At 36.2% G+C, this 12,494-nt stretch overlaps 1 protein-coding gene across 3 annotated transcripts in view; it reads right to left on the bottom strand.

The window, feature by feature from the left end:
- arhgef4 (Rho guanine nucleotide exchange factor (GEF) 4) overlaps positions 1 to 9,244 on the bottom strand; it is a 97,405-nt gene extending 88,161 nt beyond the window's left edge. For 2 of the 3 annotated variants that reach the window (XM_048163043.1, XM_048163047.1), the window contains exons 1-2: positions 8,659 to 9,244; positions 6,122 to 6,151 (exon numbers count right to left, since the gene is read on the bottom strand). In XM_048163043.1, the coding sequence (XP_048019000.1) occupies positions 6,122 to 6,151; positions 8,659 to 8,838 (210 nt within the window). In that variant the 5' untranslated portion in view covers positions 8,839 to 9,244. The remainder of the gene's footprint in view (positions 1 to 6,121; positions 6,152 to 8,658) is intronic. The other variant, XM_048163044.1, reaches the window with a different exon arrangement.
- Positions 9,245 to 12,494: the final 3,250 nt, after the last annotated feature.

Genomic DNA, 12,494 nt, shown 5'->3' with positions numbered 1-12,494 from the left:
GCACTCAACAAAATCATTATCCACAGGTCAGCATTCATAAATGAAGTCTATGTGCAGGTTTTAGTTCTTAAAGGTGAAAGGAAATAAATACAACAGCTTGCCAGTACAAATCTGGCACACCTCCTGCAGCCCTTCGCCTGCGGCAACTACCTCCAAAGAAGAAGAGTATGCGTGAGAAGTCGCTTTATTCTAAAAGAAGGGGGAATGAAAAGAAAAGCAAGCACTTCCAGATCTCTTTGTTTAGGCCATAACGAATACCCCTGAATAACTCTCTCTCTCTCTCTCTGTCTCACCTAGCATGAAGCATGAAGCATGAATCTTGCGCTAAATACTAACATATTATGGTCATAATGAATGCAACCACCAAATGAAAGGCCATTGTTCCAGGCAGGCATGTGACTTTTATTACTGCGAGTGATCAAAATCAGTTATTCAGTGCTGGGCGGGTTGAGGGGGTGCAAGCACAGAGGGAAGTTGTCAGTCAGAAGCTGAAAGAGGTCACAATGCAAGTGGGGTGGTACATGATAATGAGGAGCTCTTTCCGATGCCTGACTGATTATCGGACCACGTAAAAATGCGACACTACGCTGAACTTCAAATGCATGGACAAAACACACTGTCATTCCAGCTAATCCACAGATGAAAGATCCAAAGCATAGAAACAATACAACTACTGCCAACTCTCTTTCGCTCCTCTTTTCACATCTCTGTGGTTCCCAGACATTTTTAGTGAGTACAGTAGTGTTTAACCCATTGTCTAAAGAAGTCTAAGGAGAGTAATTATGGAGCGTGTATCCAGAGAACTTTACCCATGGCGAAGTTTACTCTGGCAGTCCGTGGCTATCATCCGCTTGCCACATGAGAGTTTGCCGCAGCCAATGCAGCGGTCTAAAGCCAGCTCTGAGGTTCAGCACTGGGTCAGGAGAGATGTGACAGGTTACTCCTCCGGTCCGCAGCAACTTTAGGTGATTATGGACTATTATTAGAGCTAATGTGGGAGTTTATGACTGATGTAGCATTATTTGCATGTTTGTGGCATTATAACTCATGCTTCTAGCTTGCACTGCCTGTAGGGCACAGCCCTTCAAAGCATACTTCAGAGGAGCATGTGACCAGAAATCCAAGAATATATCTCCAGGCTTGCTGAATATAATGGTATGCCGTTTAAAGCATGTAAATACTTTTTGTAAAACATACACTATATATAACGCTGATTTTCATAAGTCTAAACTAAGTGCAAACTGTGCAGATGGAACCATTAGATCGATATACAACTATGCATTTGTACGAAGTTAAACATCTCAAGTTTTAATGTCTACATTTTAAACACTCAGACCTATTTTAAATTAAATGTCGCCCTGTATTGTGAAAGACACCCATAATACTCAGAGGCTAAATGCCTAGGAGATAATTTAAGTGACACAGCTGAGTTTATTACTGTAAAATAGGTACAAGCTGAGACATGAAGAGGGAGATTGGAGATGAGCTGGAAAAACATGAAATTCTGCCAGTATTTCAACTTCTGCAAAATCCCTTTCATTAAAGCAACTGTTTTTACCTTCATTTAAAAGTTTTATTTAGTATAACATGCTTCATTATTTTATTTTATCTATCATTTTACATATACATACATATACAATTCTCATATTTTACTGAATTACAAATTTAATTCTTTTGATTTTCTATTTCATGTAAAGGCTGGTCTTTTGAACATTCTATTCATCAATTAATAAAATAAATTGGAATAATATTTCACAATATTACTGTTTTTACTTTATATTTGATCCAATAAACAAAGCCTTGGTGGGCGTAAAAGACCTCTTTCATATATTGTATCTTATCAACTTCAAATATTTGAACGATAGTGTATCAGTGATCTTGTAGAAGTTCTTAACTTAACTGCTTTATTGAAAGATAATTAGCTACAGCTAAAATAAGGTACAGCCAAAGCATGTCTGAATGTTGCAAAAGGCACAACTGGCTCAATTATCAAGAACAGAAAGCTACATAAATCACTCAGAAAGTGACTGAAAGATTGTGCTTCAAACTCTCAGCATGAATAAGATCTGTGACAGAAGCACAGCGAGGCCAAGATCATTTTGTGGGATATACAAGGCTCAGTAGTGGAGAATGGAGTAAAGGTGCAGCTGTCAACCATATCAAGAGCTCTGCATAACACTAGCCAATGAAGGAGGGTTCATGCCATGGCACTCAAAAGAGCCACAACTGAGCTCACAATGAAAGGTTTTATGGTCAAATGACACAAAAATCAAATCGATGTGTAAGGCACAAATCTAACAGCCTGCACATCAAAAACACGAAACCAAGAAGTGTGACGAATCCTTCACTACTCAACCAACCAGAAGAACAACAAAGATGCCAGGATAAATGGGTCAAATTCACAACTGTATGCTATATGCTTATCTCAACATACTTTAGTTCACCCAAAAATGAAATTTCTGTCATCAAGTACTCACCCTCATGTTGTTCCAAACCTGCAATCCCTTTGTTCATCTTCAGAACACAAATTAAGATATGTTTGATGAAATCCGAGAGGTTTTTTTTTATCTCCCATATAAAGCAAAGAAATTACCAAATTCAAGGTCTAAAGAAGTAGTATCAAGGTCCAGAGAAATAGTAAAGAAATTGTTAAAATAGTCAATGTGACTACAATGGTTCAACCTTAATGTTATGAAGCGAAGAGAATACTTTTTGTGCGCAAAAACAAAACAAAAATAATGATGTTGTTCAACAATTCTTCCTCTTTCCTGTCAGTCTACTACAAAATTGACATAGTGAACTTAGTGCAGAGCTTCCATGTTTACGTACGAATGCTGGCTCAGTATTGCGTGTGATGCTGACGCAGGAGCTGGCCAATACAGAGTCGGCATTCTGGCGTAGAACCTGGAAGCGCTTCAATGCATTCACTACGTCAACTGCATAGAAGACTGACAGGGAAGAGGAAAAATTGTTCAATAACATCATTATTTTGCACTCAAAAAGTATTCTCATCGCTTCATTAAAGTTGAACCACTGTAGTCACATTGACTATTTTAACGATGTCTTTACTACTTCTCTGGACATTGAATGTGGTAATTTCGTTGCTTTCTATGGGAGATTAAAAAAAAACCCTCTCGGATTTCATCAAAAATATCTTAATCTGTTTTTCGAAGATGAACAAAGGTCTTGTGGGTTTGGAACGACATGAGGAAGAGAACTTTCATTTTTGGGTGAACTAACACTTTATCATATTTGATGCACAAATTTCTAAGGCCTCTAAATCAACATGTTAAAAACTTTTACTCCTCAAGTATGAGCTCCATATTCACCTATATCATAATATGTGAGCCACAAAAACCTAATGTATCAAATATGATACTCAAACAAAAAATATTTTAATTTTTTTTATTTTTAGAGGTTCAATAAAACTATGCCGAGGTTCAATAAACTATTCCAATAAAAAAAAAAAAAAAAAAAAAAGATTTTTCAGACTATTATTATTTCATATGTCAGGCTTTACAGGGTTAAGATTGTCATTGCTGAGGTCACTACAAAATATGAAATGTTAGGACTAAATACACAGAATTTCAGATTTTTATTTTTGTAAAAAATATTTTCTATATAAAATGATTATTAAGGGTCATAATAATGCCACTCTTATCAAGGTTTTCTACTAGGGCCGCATGAACAATCTAAATAAAACTGAAATCACAATTTGGCTTGTGATTTTTAATTAAATAAAATAAACTCAATCGTTTCAGTAAATGCTGCTTATGATGTGCATTTGAAAAGCAAAACGTGCCAAACATTGCATGTTTTTACTCCAAACTCACTTCATAACATCAGTCGGGTGTTTGAAATAACTTCCATTTGGTATCTGAAATGGCTTCTTATCACAGAACGAGGCAGAATCAATATATTATTTTGTAGTATACTATAATGTAATTAATGCTATATCGATTAACACTGCATTAAAGGTGCCCTAGAACTTTTTTTTAAAAAGATGTAATATAAGTCTAAGGTGTCCCCTGAATGTGTCTGTGAAGTTTCAGCTCAAAATACCCCATAGATTTTTTTTAATTCATTTTTTTAACTGCCTATTTTGGGGCATCATTAGAAATGAGCCGATTCAGGGTACGCGGCCCCTTTAAATCTGGTGCTCCACGCCCAAAGAGCTCGCGCTTGCCTTAAACAGCATAAACAAAGTCACACAGCTAATATAACCCTCAAAATGGATCTTTACAAAGTGTTCGTCATGCAACATGTCTAGTGTTTAAGTACAGTGTTTATTTGAATGTTTACATTTGGTTATGAATGAATTTGAGGCTGTGCTCCGTGGCTAACGGCTAATGCTATGCTGTTGGAGAGATTTATAAAGAATGAAGTTGTGTTTATGAATTATACAGACTGCAAGTGTTTAAAAATGAAAATAGCGATGGCTCTTGTCTCCGCAAATACAGTAAGAAACAATGGTAACTTTAACCACATTTAACAGTACATTAGCAACATGCTAACGAAACATTTAGAAAGACAATTTACAAATATCACTAAAAATATCATCTAATCATGGATCATGTCAGTTATTGTTGCTCCATCTGCCATTTTTCGCTGTTGTCCTTGCTTGCTTACCTAGTCTGATGTTTCAGCTGTGCACAGATCCAGACGTGTAATCCCTTTCATAATGTTGGAAACATGGGCTGGCATATGCAAATATTGGGGGTTACGTAACAGTCGGTGTTATGTTGAGATTCGCCTGTTCTTCAGAGGTCTTTTAAAATAATGAGATTTATATAAGAAGGAGGAAACAATGGTGTTTGAGACTCACTGTATGTCATTTCCATGTACTGAACTATTGTTATTTAACTATGCCGAGGTAAATTCAATTTTTGAATCAAGGGCACCTTTAATATACATTATTCTTATTAAAATACCAGAGATGGCTTGAAGAACACAGATAAAATTGTTGTAGTCGTGTGTTTATTGTCTTCATATTTAACAAGTCAAAGCGTTTCTTTATTCTTTTAATAGAACGCAGCACGGATGATGCATTTTTGTAGGCCAAAACTCTGAAACAAGTTAGCATTTTAGAACTTCCAGTTCCATCATCCCGAAGTCAATGGGGTTTTTCTTAATGCGTTTTTGGTTAAATGACAGAAATAAGGTCTATGGTTAACACAAGCTCAAGATACTTTCAAGTTTTATTCTACAACATAAAATACATCAGTATTACCTCTTGTGATTTTTTTAAGCCGTTACATGTCTTGAAAAAGGAATTTCTTGGAACATCATAAGTTTTATTACTTCTTTGAGACATATTTGTATTTTCTGCATGAAGGAGCCCTCCAGCTTCCAGTATGAATGAAACAGACATAACAAGCAAGCACCTGGGAACAAGCATTCATAATGACTATATGAACCACCTATTAACTACTGAATGAAAACTTTTACGCAACAATATTAGGCAACATTTCAATAAAACAAGAATGGAAGCGAACAAATTGTGTGACAGGAATCAGCTGGTGTAGGAAGGAGTGGAAAATTATCAGGACTAATAATTCCATTAACTAAGAGACCGCAATGAATAAAACCAATGTAATTTTCTAGCCTGTTCATACCTGATCAAAACAACACGACACACTGCGAATCTTCTGTGTCAGAAGAAGAGTGCAGCAACCATCTGCAGACACTTCAACTCAATGCATTGCAAAACTCCTTAGCAACATCCGACAAGTTAAGACACAGCCTCTACGGGGTAAAGGCAGATAAGCTGTTGGCAGCATATATGAAGAAAAAGTACAATATGTCCTGATGGTGCATGTTTGCTCCTCAGTGATGATTACATCAAACCCTTTGGCTGAATGACGCTTACTGGGATTAAATTCAAATGAATGAATCCTCATATTAAATGGAAAATGGCAGATCTAACAGTATTGGGCATATATATTGAACAATAAGCTCAAACTATTTCACTGCATTAAAATCTATCATCTAAATTAAATGAGTAAGAATTATGGTGATGATTTAGTCCATATGAATTAGGTGTTTTTTCTCTGTTGGCATTAAATTTGAAGAGTAAAATCAGGTTCATCAAACTCTGACTCCAAAGAAAGACTGAACTTACCTGGGGAAGAACTGCAGACGGGCTTAATCTCTGGAGACAAACAAAAAGGAAACATATACAAGACGGTTTCAAGGTGTGTTTTGAATTAAAGTACCAACAATTCTGAAAAGAACATAAGCAATGCATGCATTAGCCTTACAGCAAATTGTTGACATGAACATAAACCACAAGGAACTGGTGCGGCATAACTGGAACAATCATAAGATATTTTACCGTTTAATTAGGGTGAGGTAAACCAGATTTTATGAATGCACAGCCCATACCTACAGTATTATGACTTCTTTTGAGGTAAAACAGGTCTTTTACAATGAAATTAGTTTTAAAGCCTACTATAGTTAAAAGTAATGTTACCAAATAAACATTAAACAGAAAAAGATAACCCATGGTGCTTGTTAAAAGCTACTGTTTCTTGTGCAACTTTTGTTCAGTCATAAATGTCTTAATAAATACATGCCTTTGTTTGATCTACCAGCCCTCCATATGGTTCTCCACCACTAAAAAAATCCTGCTGGGCTTTAAACTTGGTGTTCATTCTTTCACCATTCAAAACAATTAAAACCAGTTCAAGGTTGTGCTGTGACCTCTGACCTAAGGCAGCCGGCTCCGTTTCATTGCAAGAATGCTAAAAAGGTAAAGAGTATAGGTACAGTATTTATATAATCTTTCATTAAACCAGATTAAGTTGTCAGATTTTAAACCAAATACATAGGCTCACTGCGGCTTATTGAAACTAAAAAATACTAATAATACAAATTGCAGTCTTTTATTCCATAGAGTCCAACAAACCATTTTGTTGCTGATGTTTGGGCATGCAGAGGTTCTTCAGCTACGCCTTGCTTAGAATAAAAGATGCTAAACCCCAGATAAACCCCTAATAGGTCATAAACCTTGAGCAGCTCTTGCGGTTTACAGCTTTTACATTCATGGAAAGGTTCATATGACAGCAGTTCAAAGGCTGGTAGAGGGGATAGCGCATGGAAGCAGTCAGCCAGCCATTACAGACGTTTCAGTGCCCTGAGAAACACTCCACTGTTGGAACAGGTTCAAGGATTTGGCTGCATTTTTCCAGGCAAATATGGAGCCAATACAAAATAATAGGTCTAATCGAACTGAAAAAGCAAGTGTTAATTAAGTGGAAACTTGTTAGACTCGAGGAGATCAGATCAGCTATGATTTAATCAAGGGCATAGTAATCATTACAATTATATTCAACCCTAACAAATTTGGGAGATTATCCTTAGTTTTCACAGACCCCCAACAACTTTTCAATGGACATACAATGGCCTGAGTGATGATGATGTCACACATTCAACTGCCTCAGACCATATTATGACTGGGGTACAAAAGGGGTGTGATTGAGGTGATGGGCTGGAGAGTTAAATACTGATGAGCTTAACAGACCCCCTGGGTTGAAGCAGGTGGAGGGTCTGACTCCACTCAAAGCAATTTAAACTTTCTGACTGGGAGTGAATCTACTGTGAGGCAGATTTCACCATCTGTTATGAACAAGACCACACTCTAGTCTACATCAGTGGTTCTCAACCAGGGGAACTCAGTCAATCATAAGATGAGTATTTAGTTAAATTAACAATCAAATTGCTAAAAAATAAATAAAAATGAAAAATAAAATAAAGAAGCACGAAATTAAACATTGAATATTTTTTTGGGGGGGGGGGGGTACTATTATTGCTATTAATAGTGCTTTAGATGCTGTTACAATACTGTCAAGTACAGTACATGCAAAAATGTATAATAATCATATATAATAATTATAAATAAATATAATAAAACATAATAATTATACCTACAGTTTTTATGACCACTTACTATTTGACAGACATACATTTCTACTTAAAATTAATTTGTCATTCTGTACAGCTATTTAAGTGAACTGCCAAAAAAAAAAAAAATAATAGTAAAACTGGTATAAATTAAAACAAAATGGTGAGATAGCACCTGAGATATACACTTTCTCTCCTATAAGGCAAAAATTATATCTAGATATTTTCTTAGTATTTTTGTCTTGTTTTTCAGTACAGATATCTAAACATTCTATCTAAAAGCTATCTAAAAGCACGATATATTTAATCGAGGAGCAAAATTAGTTAATATATTAATTTGTTTTATGAAAAAAATGTATCAAAATTAAGTATATAGTTTATAGTATACTTAATAGGAAAGAAATCTGCCAATGTGTAAGAAAATTAACCTTACTTCAAAGCTTTTTTTTCTTGTTTTAAGCATAGTTGCTTAATTTTGTCATTTTGTTTCTCAAGTATTTTGATTTAAGAATATTTAGATATTTCTACTGTAAAATACTGAGTAAGAAAATTATTTTTGGTGTGTTAATTCATGTCAGTTTAGATGTATCAATATTATGTGTCAACTACCCAAAGAAAACAAAATTATTAATTCATACCTAAATAATCCCTAAGACTATGCAGAACATTATTACTGTTTTGGGCCAGACTTTACTGTAAAGCATATAAATATTGTTCATTACTTCAAACTGTGCTTTCAAATGCAACATGCCTTACCTGACACAACTTCACTACTGTCCAACAAAACATGTAGGCGGAGAGGGAAAACTTAGCCCTCATGTATCGCTCCGGCAGGCAGGCGAGATGCATCTGCACCTCATCCAGTCCCCCGTCTCCAGAACGCTCCAGCTCACAGCCCTGCGTCCCAGTACCGTTCCCAGCGTCAGTCTCTTCCATGTTTACAAGTTTAAAAGTTCTTTAAAACAGGCAAAACGTTCTAACGGTTTCTATCTGCTTCATGTTGGTTGTTATGAAGTCCTCTGAATGTCACAGAAGGCAAAGGCTCTTGAACAGTGCATGACATTTGTGAGTACTCAACCGCGGGTGATAGTGCAATGTTTATTTTATCGCTGTCAGTAGTTTACACATATTTTCCAGCTCCGCGAAACACGAGATGTACTTGTGACGCGACGGTGTATAAAAAGCAGTGCAAAAGTCTCTGTGGTGTGGTATAACAAATTCCAGCGTCCCACGTTGTTTGTCGATGACAGTCAGGGGGAGAGGAGGCAGAGTTTCAGATCCAACACCTCCTCCATCTCCAGTACACCGTAAACCGGCGATGCGACCAGACAAACCAGAACGCGCCCATTATGAACAGCGAATCTGTGTACAGTGCGAGCATTCGAGCGTGAATTGCAGAGGGAATTCTTACGTCAACGCCCAGTGGACCAATCAAACACTTCGTTTACGCAAACAGCGCGACGCAACGAGCTAAAACACATTTAAATCAAACTATCACTCGCACTGTAAACAACTTAAAGGATTAGTTCACTTTCAAATTAAAATTTCCTGATAATTACTCACCCCCATGTCATCCAAGATGTTCGTGTCTTTCTTTTTTTCTTCAGTCGAAAAGAAATTAAGGTTTTTGATGAAAACATTCCAGGATTTTTCTCCATATAGTGGACTTCAATGGAGCCCAAACGGTTTAAGGTCAAAATTACAGTTTCATTGCAGCTTCAAAACGTTCTACACGATCCCAGACGAGGAATAAGGGTCTTATCTACAGAAACCATTGCTCATTTTTTTTAAAAATGTTTTAAAAAATTATACTTTTTAACCATAAATGCTCATCTTGAACTAGCTCTCTTCTTCTCTATTTGAATTACGGCAGTGTAGACACTGCTAAGTGTATTACTGCCCTCTACAGGTTAAAGTTTGAACTAATTGTTATATACTTGCACTAGCATATTGTATATGACAATTTAGTTCTACCTGCAGTAATACACCTAGCAGTGTCTACACTGCCGGAATTCAAATAGAGAAGAAGAGAGCTAGTTCAAGATGAGCATTTATGGTTAAAAAGTATACATTTTTTAATTTTTTTTTTTAAGAAAATGAGCGATGGTTTCTCTAGATAAAACCCTTATTTCTTGTCTGGGATCGCTGTAAACTGTAATTTGACCTTCAACCGTTTGGGCTCCATTGAAGTCCACTATATGCAGAAAAATCCTGGAATGTTTTCATCAAAAACCTTAATTTCTTTTTGACTGAAGAAAGACATGAACGTCTTGGATGACATGGGGGTGAGTAAATTATCAGGAAATTTTCATTTGAAAGTGAACTAATCCTTTAAGTACAGATACAGACATTGCGAATTATATGAGGTCAATTGGTATTTTAAGCATAATTTTACGATAATAGGTTCGCCACAATAATAAGTTTGCCACAATACCAAAAACCAGTATTTTGATTTCACATTCCCAAGGACCTTCATTCAGACAAGAGATAGACACTTAACTTATATTAAAAAAAAACATTAAATATTATTACATTATATAATCAGTTTTAGATTATCAAAGTTAATGTTCTTTCAAATAGTGAGAGATGTCATGAATTGTTTTTGTTTTTAATTGTACATAATATAGTTCCTACAGTCCTCCTGCAGTATCCTCACAGGTTGAAAATCCTGGCCATAAAAAAACATGAAGCTCTTTATTGCATTATATGACATTATAATAATGCATTTAGAGAAAGAGTTTAAATCAATGGCTCTGCAAAGAGTTATTCTTACACCCACATTCAATCCCAGACTTGTTGATGTGATTTTGTCTTAAATCATAGCCGGCGCCAGGCCTGATACAGGCCTCTGTTCAGTTACTGTTGTTTGCTTTGCTATTGTTCTGTCTATTAAGCAATGTCTGAGCTACTCAATACATACAGTGCTGACACCTCAGATCATCTGCTTGGAAAAGAGCCAACATCTGAGTTTGAAATCAACCATTAGTACACCACAAATACAAAAAGACACAATTTAAAAGCACATGGATTCATACTTAACATAGGTTTTTATTAATACTTAGTGACAAAGGCAAGCACATCAATATAAATATTGCACAGAACTATGATAATTGTCAGCTGCCCTGTCTTGAAAAGAAAATAATGGCACTAAAAGGTGACAAAATAACTTTCTTAATACTCCATTCCAACAAAATCTGCACTTTACGTAGTTTATATAGCCTACAAAATCATGCAACACATTCGTTTTGCAATATATTCATTCATATTGTTAGGATATTGTCAGTGGCTCAAGTCTTACATGCTATTATCTGTTATCTAATTCTTGGATTTTGACACAGCTTATCCTGAGAAGTAATATAATTACATCTTTACAAGAAATACTAAACAGCGACACAGATTTAAAGGCGCTCTAAGCGATTCTGAGCGGAGTAACTTCCTGTTGACGTTCGAAGTGTTGTCAAACAAAACAGAGGCTAGCTAGACCCTCCCTCCTCCTCCCCCTCCCCCTCCCCTCCGTGCTTCCTGAAACAGTCATGAATGCGCATTTAAAATGTAAGTAGCTTGCGTATTGACGCTGCTTGTCGGTTATTGGCTGGAGCATGTTTATTATGTTAAGTGGTCCAGGCTGCACCAGTTTGTTTTTGTTGCAGTTTTCGGAGCTTGTGGCGACTACAGATACCGCGTTTTTTTACAGTGTGTTCAGGGGACAGGCAGCTAGCGCATAGTGAGGAGATGTTTGCGGTATGTGACAAAAAAAAAATTGGGCCTAAAAACGCGTCAAATCGCTTAGAGCGCCTTTAACAATTAAATTTCCCCAATTTAAGTATATCAAATAATATGAAAACAAGTAAGCTATCTGAAAAGCTTCTGTTCAAGACTTACATTTTTAATGCCCAACTACAGTGATTTTATTGAGGACTATCATTGCCTTCATTACTGACACCATCCCTGCACCAGATGTTGTTATGGTTGATGCTGATCTAATGGGAAACAGGTTGAGGCCCTGAAATATAATACTTTACTAATAGCTGCTAAGATTTTAGCAGAAAGGGCTTCTTTGAAATTGGCTTACTTTAGTTCAGAGCAAGGATTGCAGGCACATATAGACCATACCATTTCTTTGGTAGCAAACTTAAACTTTATCAGTGGCGTAACTTTGTTTCAAAAAGTGTGTGGCGGGGGGGAGGTTGCTAATACAATGCTTTATCAGATATGTACAATAAGTTGTTCCATTTCCATAGTATATTGAGTTTAAAGGGATAGTTCACCCAAAAATGAAAATTTGATGTTTATCTGCTTACCCCCAGGGCATCCAAGATGTAGGTGACTTTGTTTCTTCAGTAGAACACAAATGATGATTTTTAACTCCAACCGTTGCTGTCTGTCAGTCGTATAATGCATAGCAATGGTAACAAAATCTATGAGAGTAAAAAAAAACATGTACAGACAAATCCAAATTAAACCCTGCGGCTCGTAATGACACACTGATGTCCTAAGACACGAAACGATCGTTTTGTGTGAGAAACCGAACAGTATTTATATCATTTTTTACCTTGCCATGCATTATACGACTGACAGACAGCAACGGTTGG

The sequence above is a fragment of the Megalobrama amblycephala genome, linkage group LG17 (genome assembly GCF_018812025.1).
Source record: "Megalobrama amblycephala isolate DHTTF-2021 linkage group LG17, ASM1881202v1, whole genome shotgun sequence".
NCBI lineage: Eukaryota > Metazoa > Chordata > Actinopteri > Cypriniformes > Xenocyprididae > Megalobrama > Megalobrama amblycephala.
Note: the sequence above shows the minus strand (reverse complement) of the source record. Positions and strands in the feature narration are given on the sequence as shown.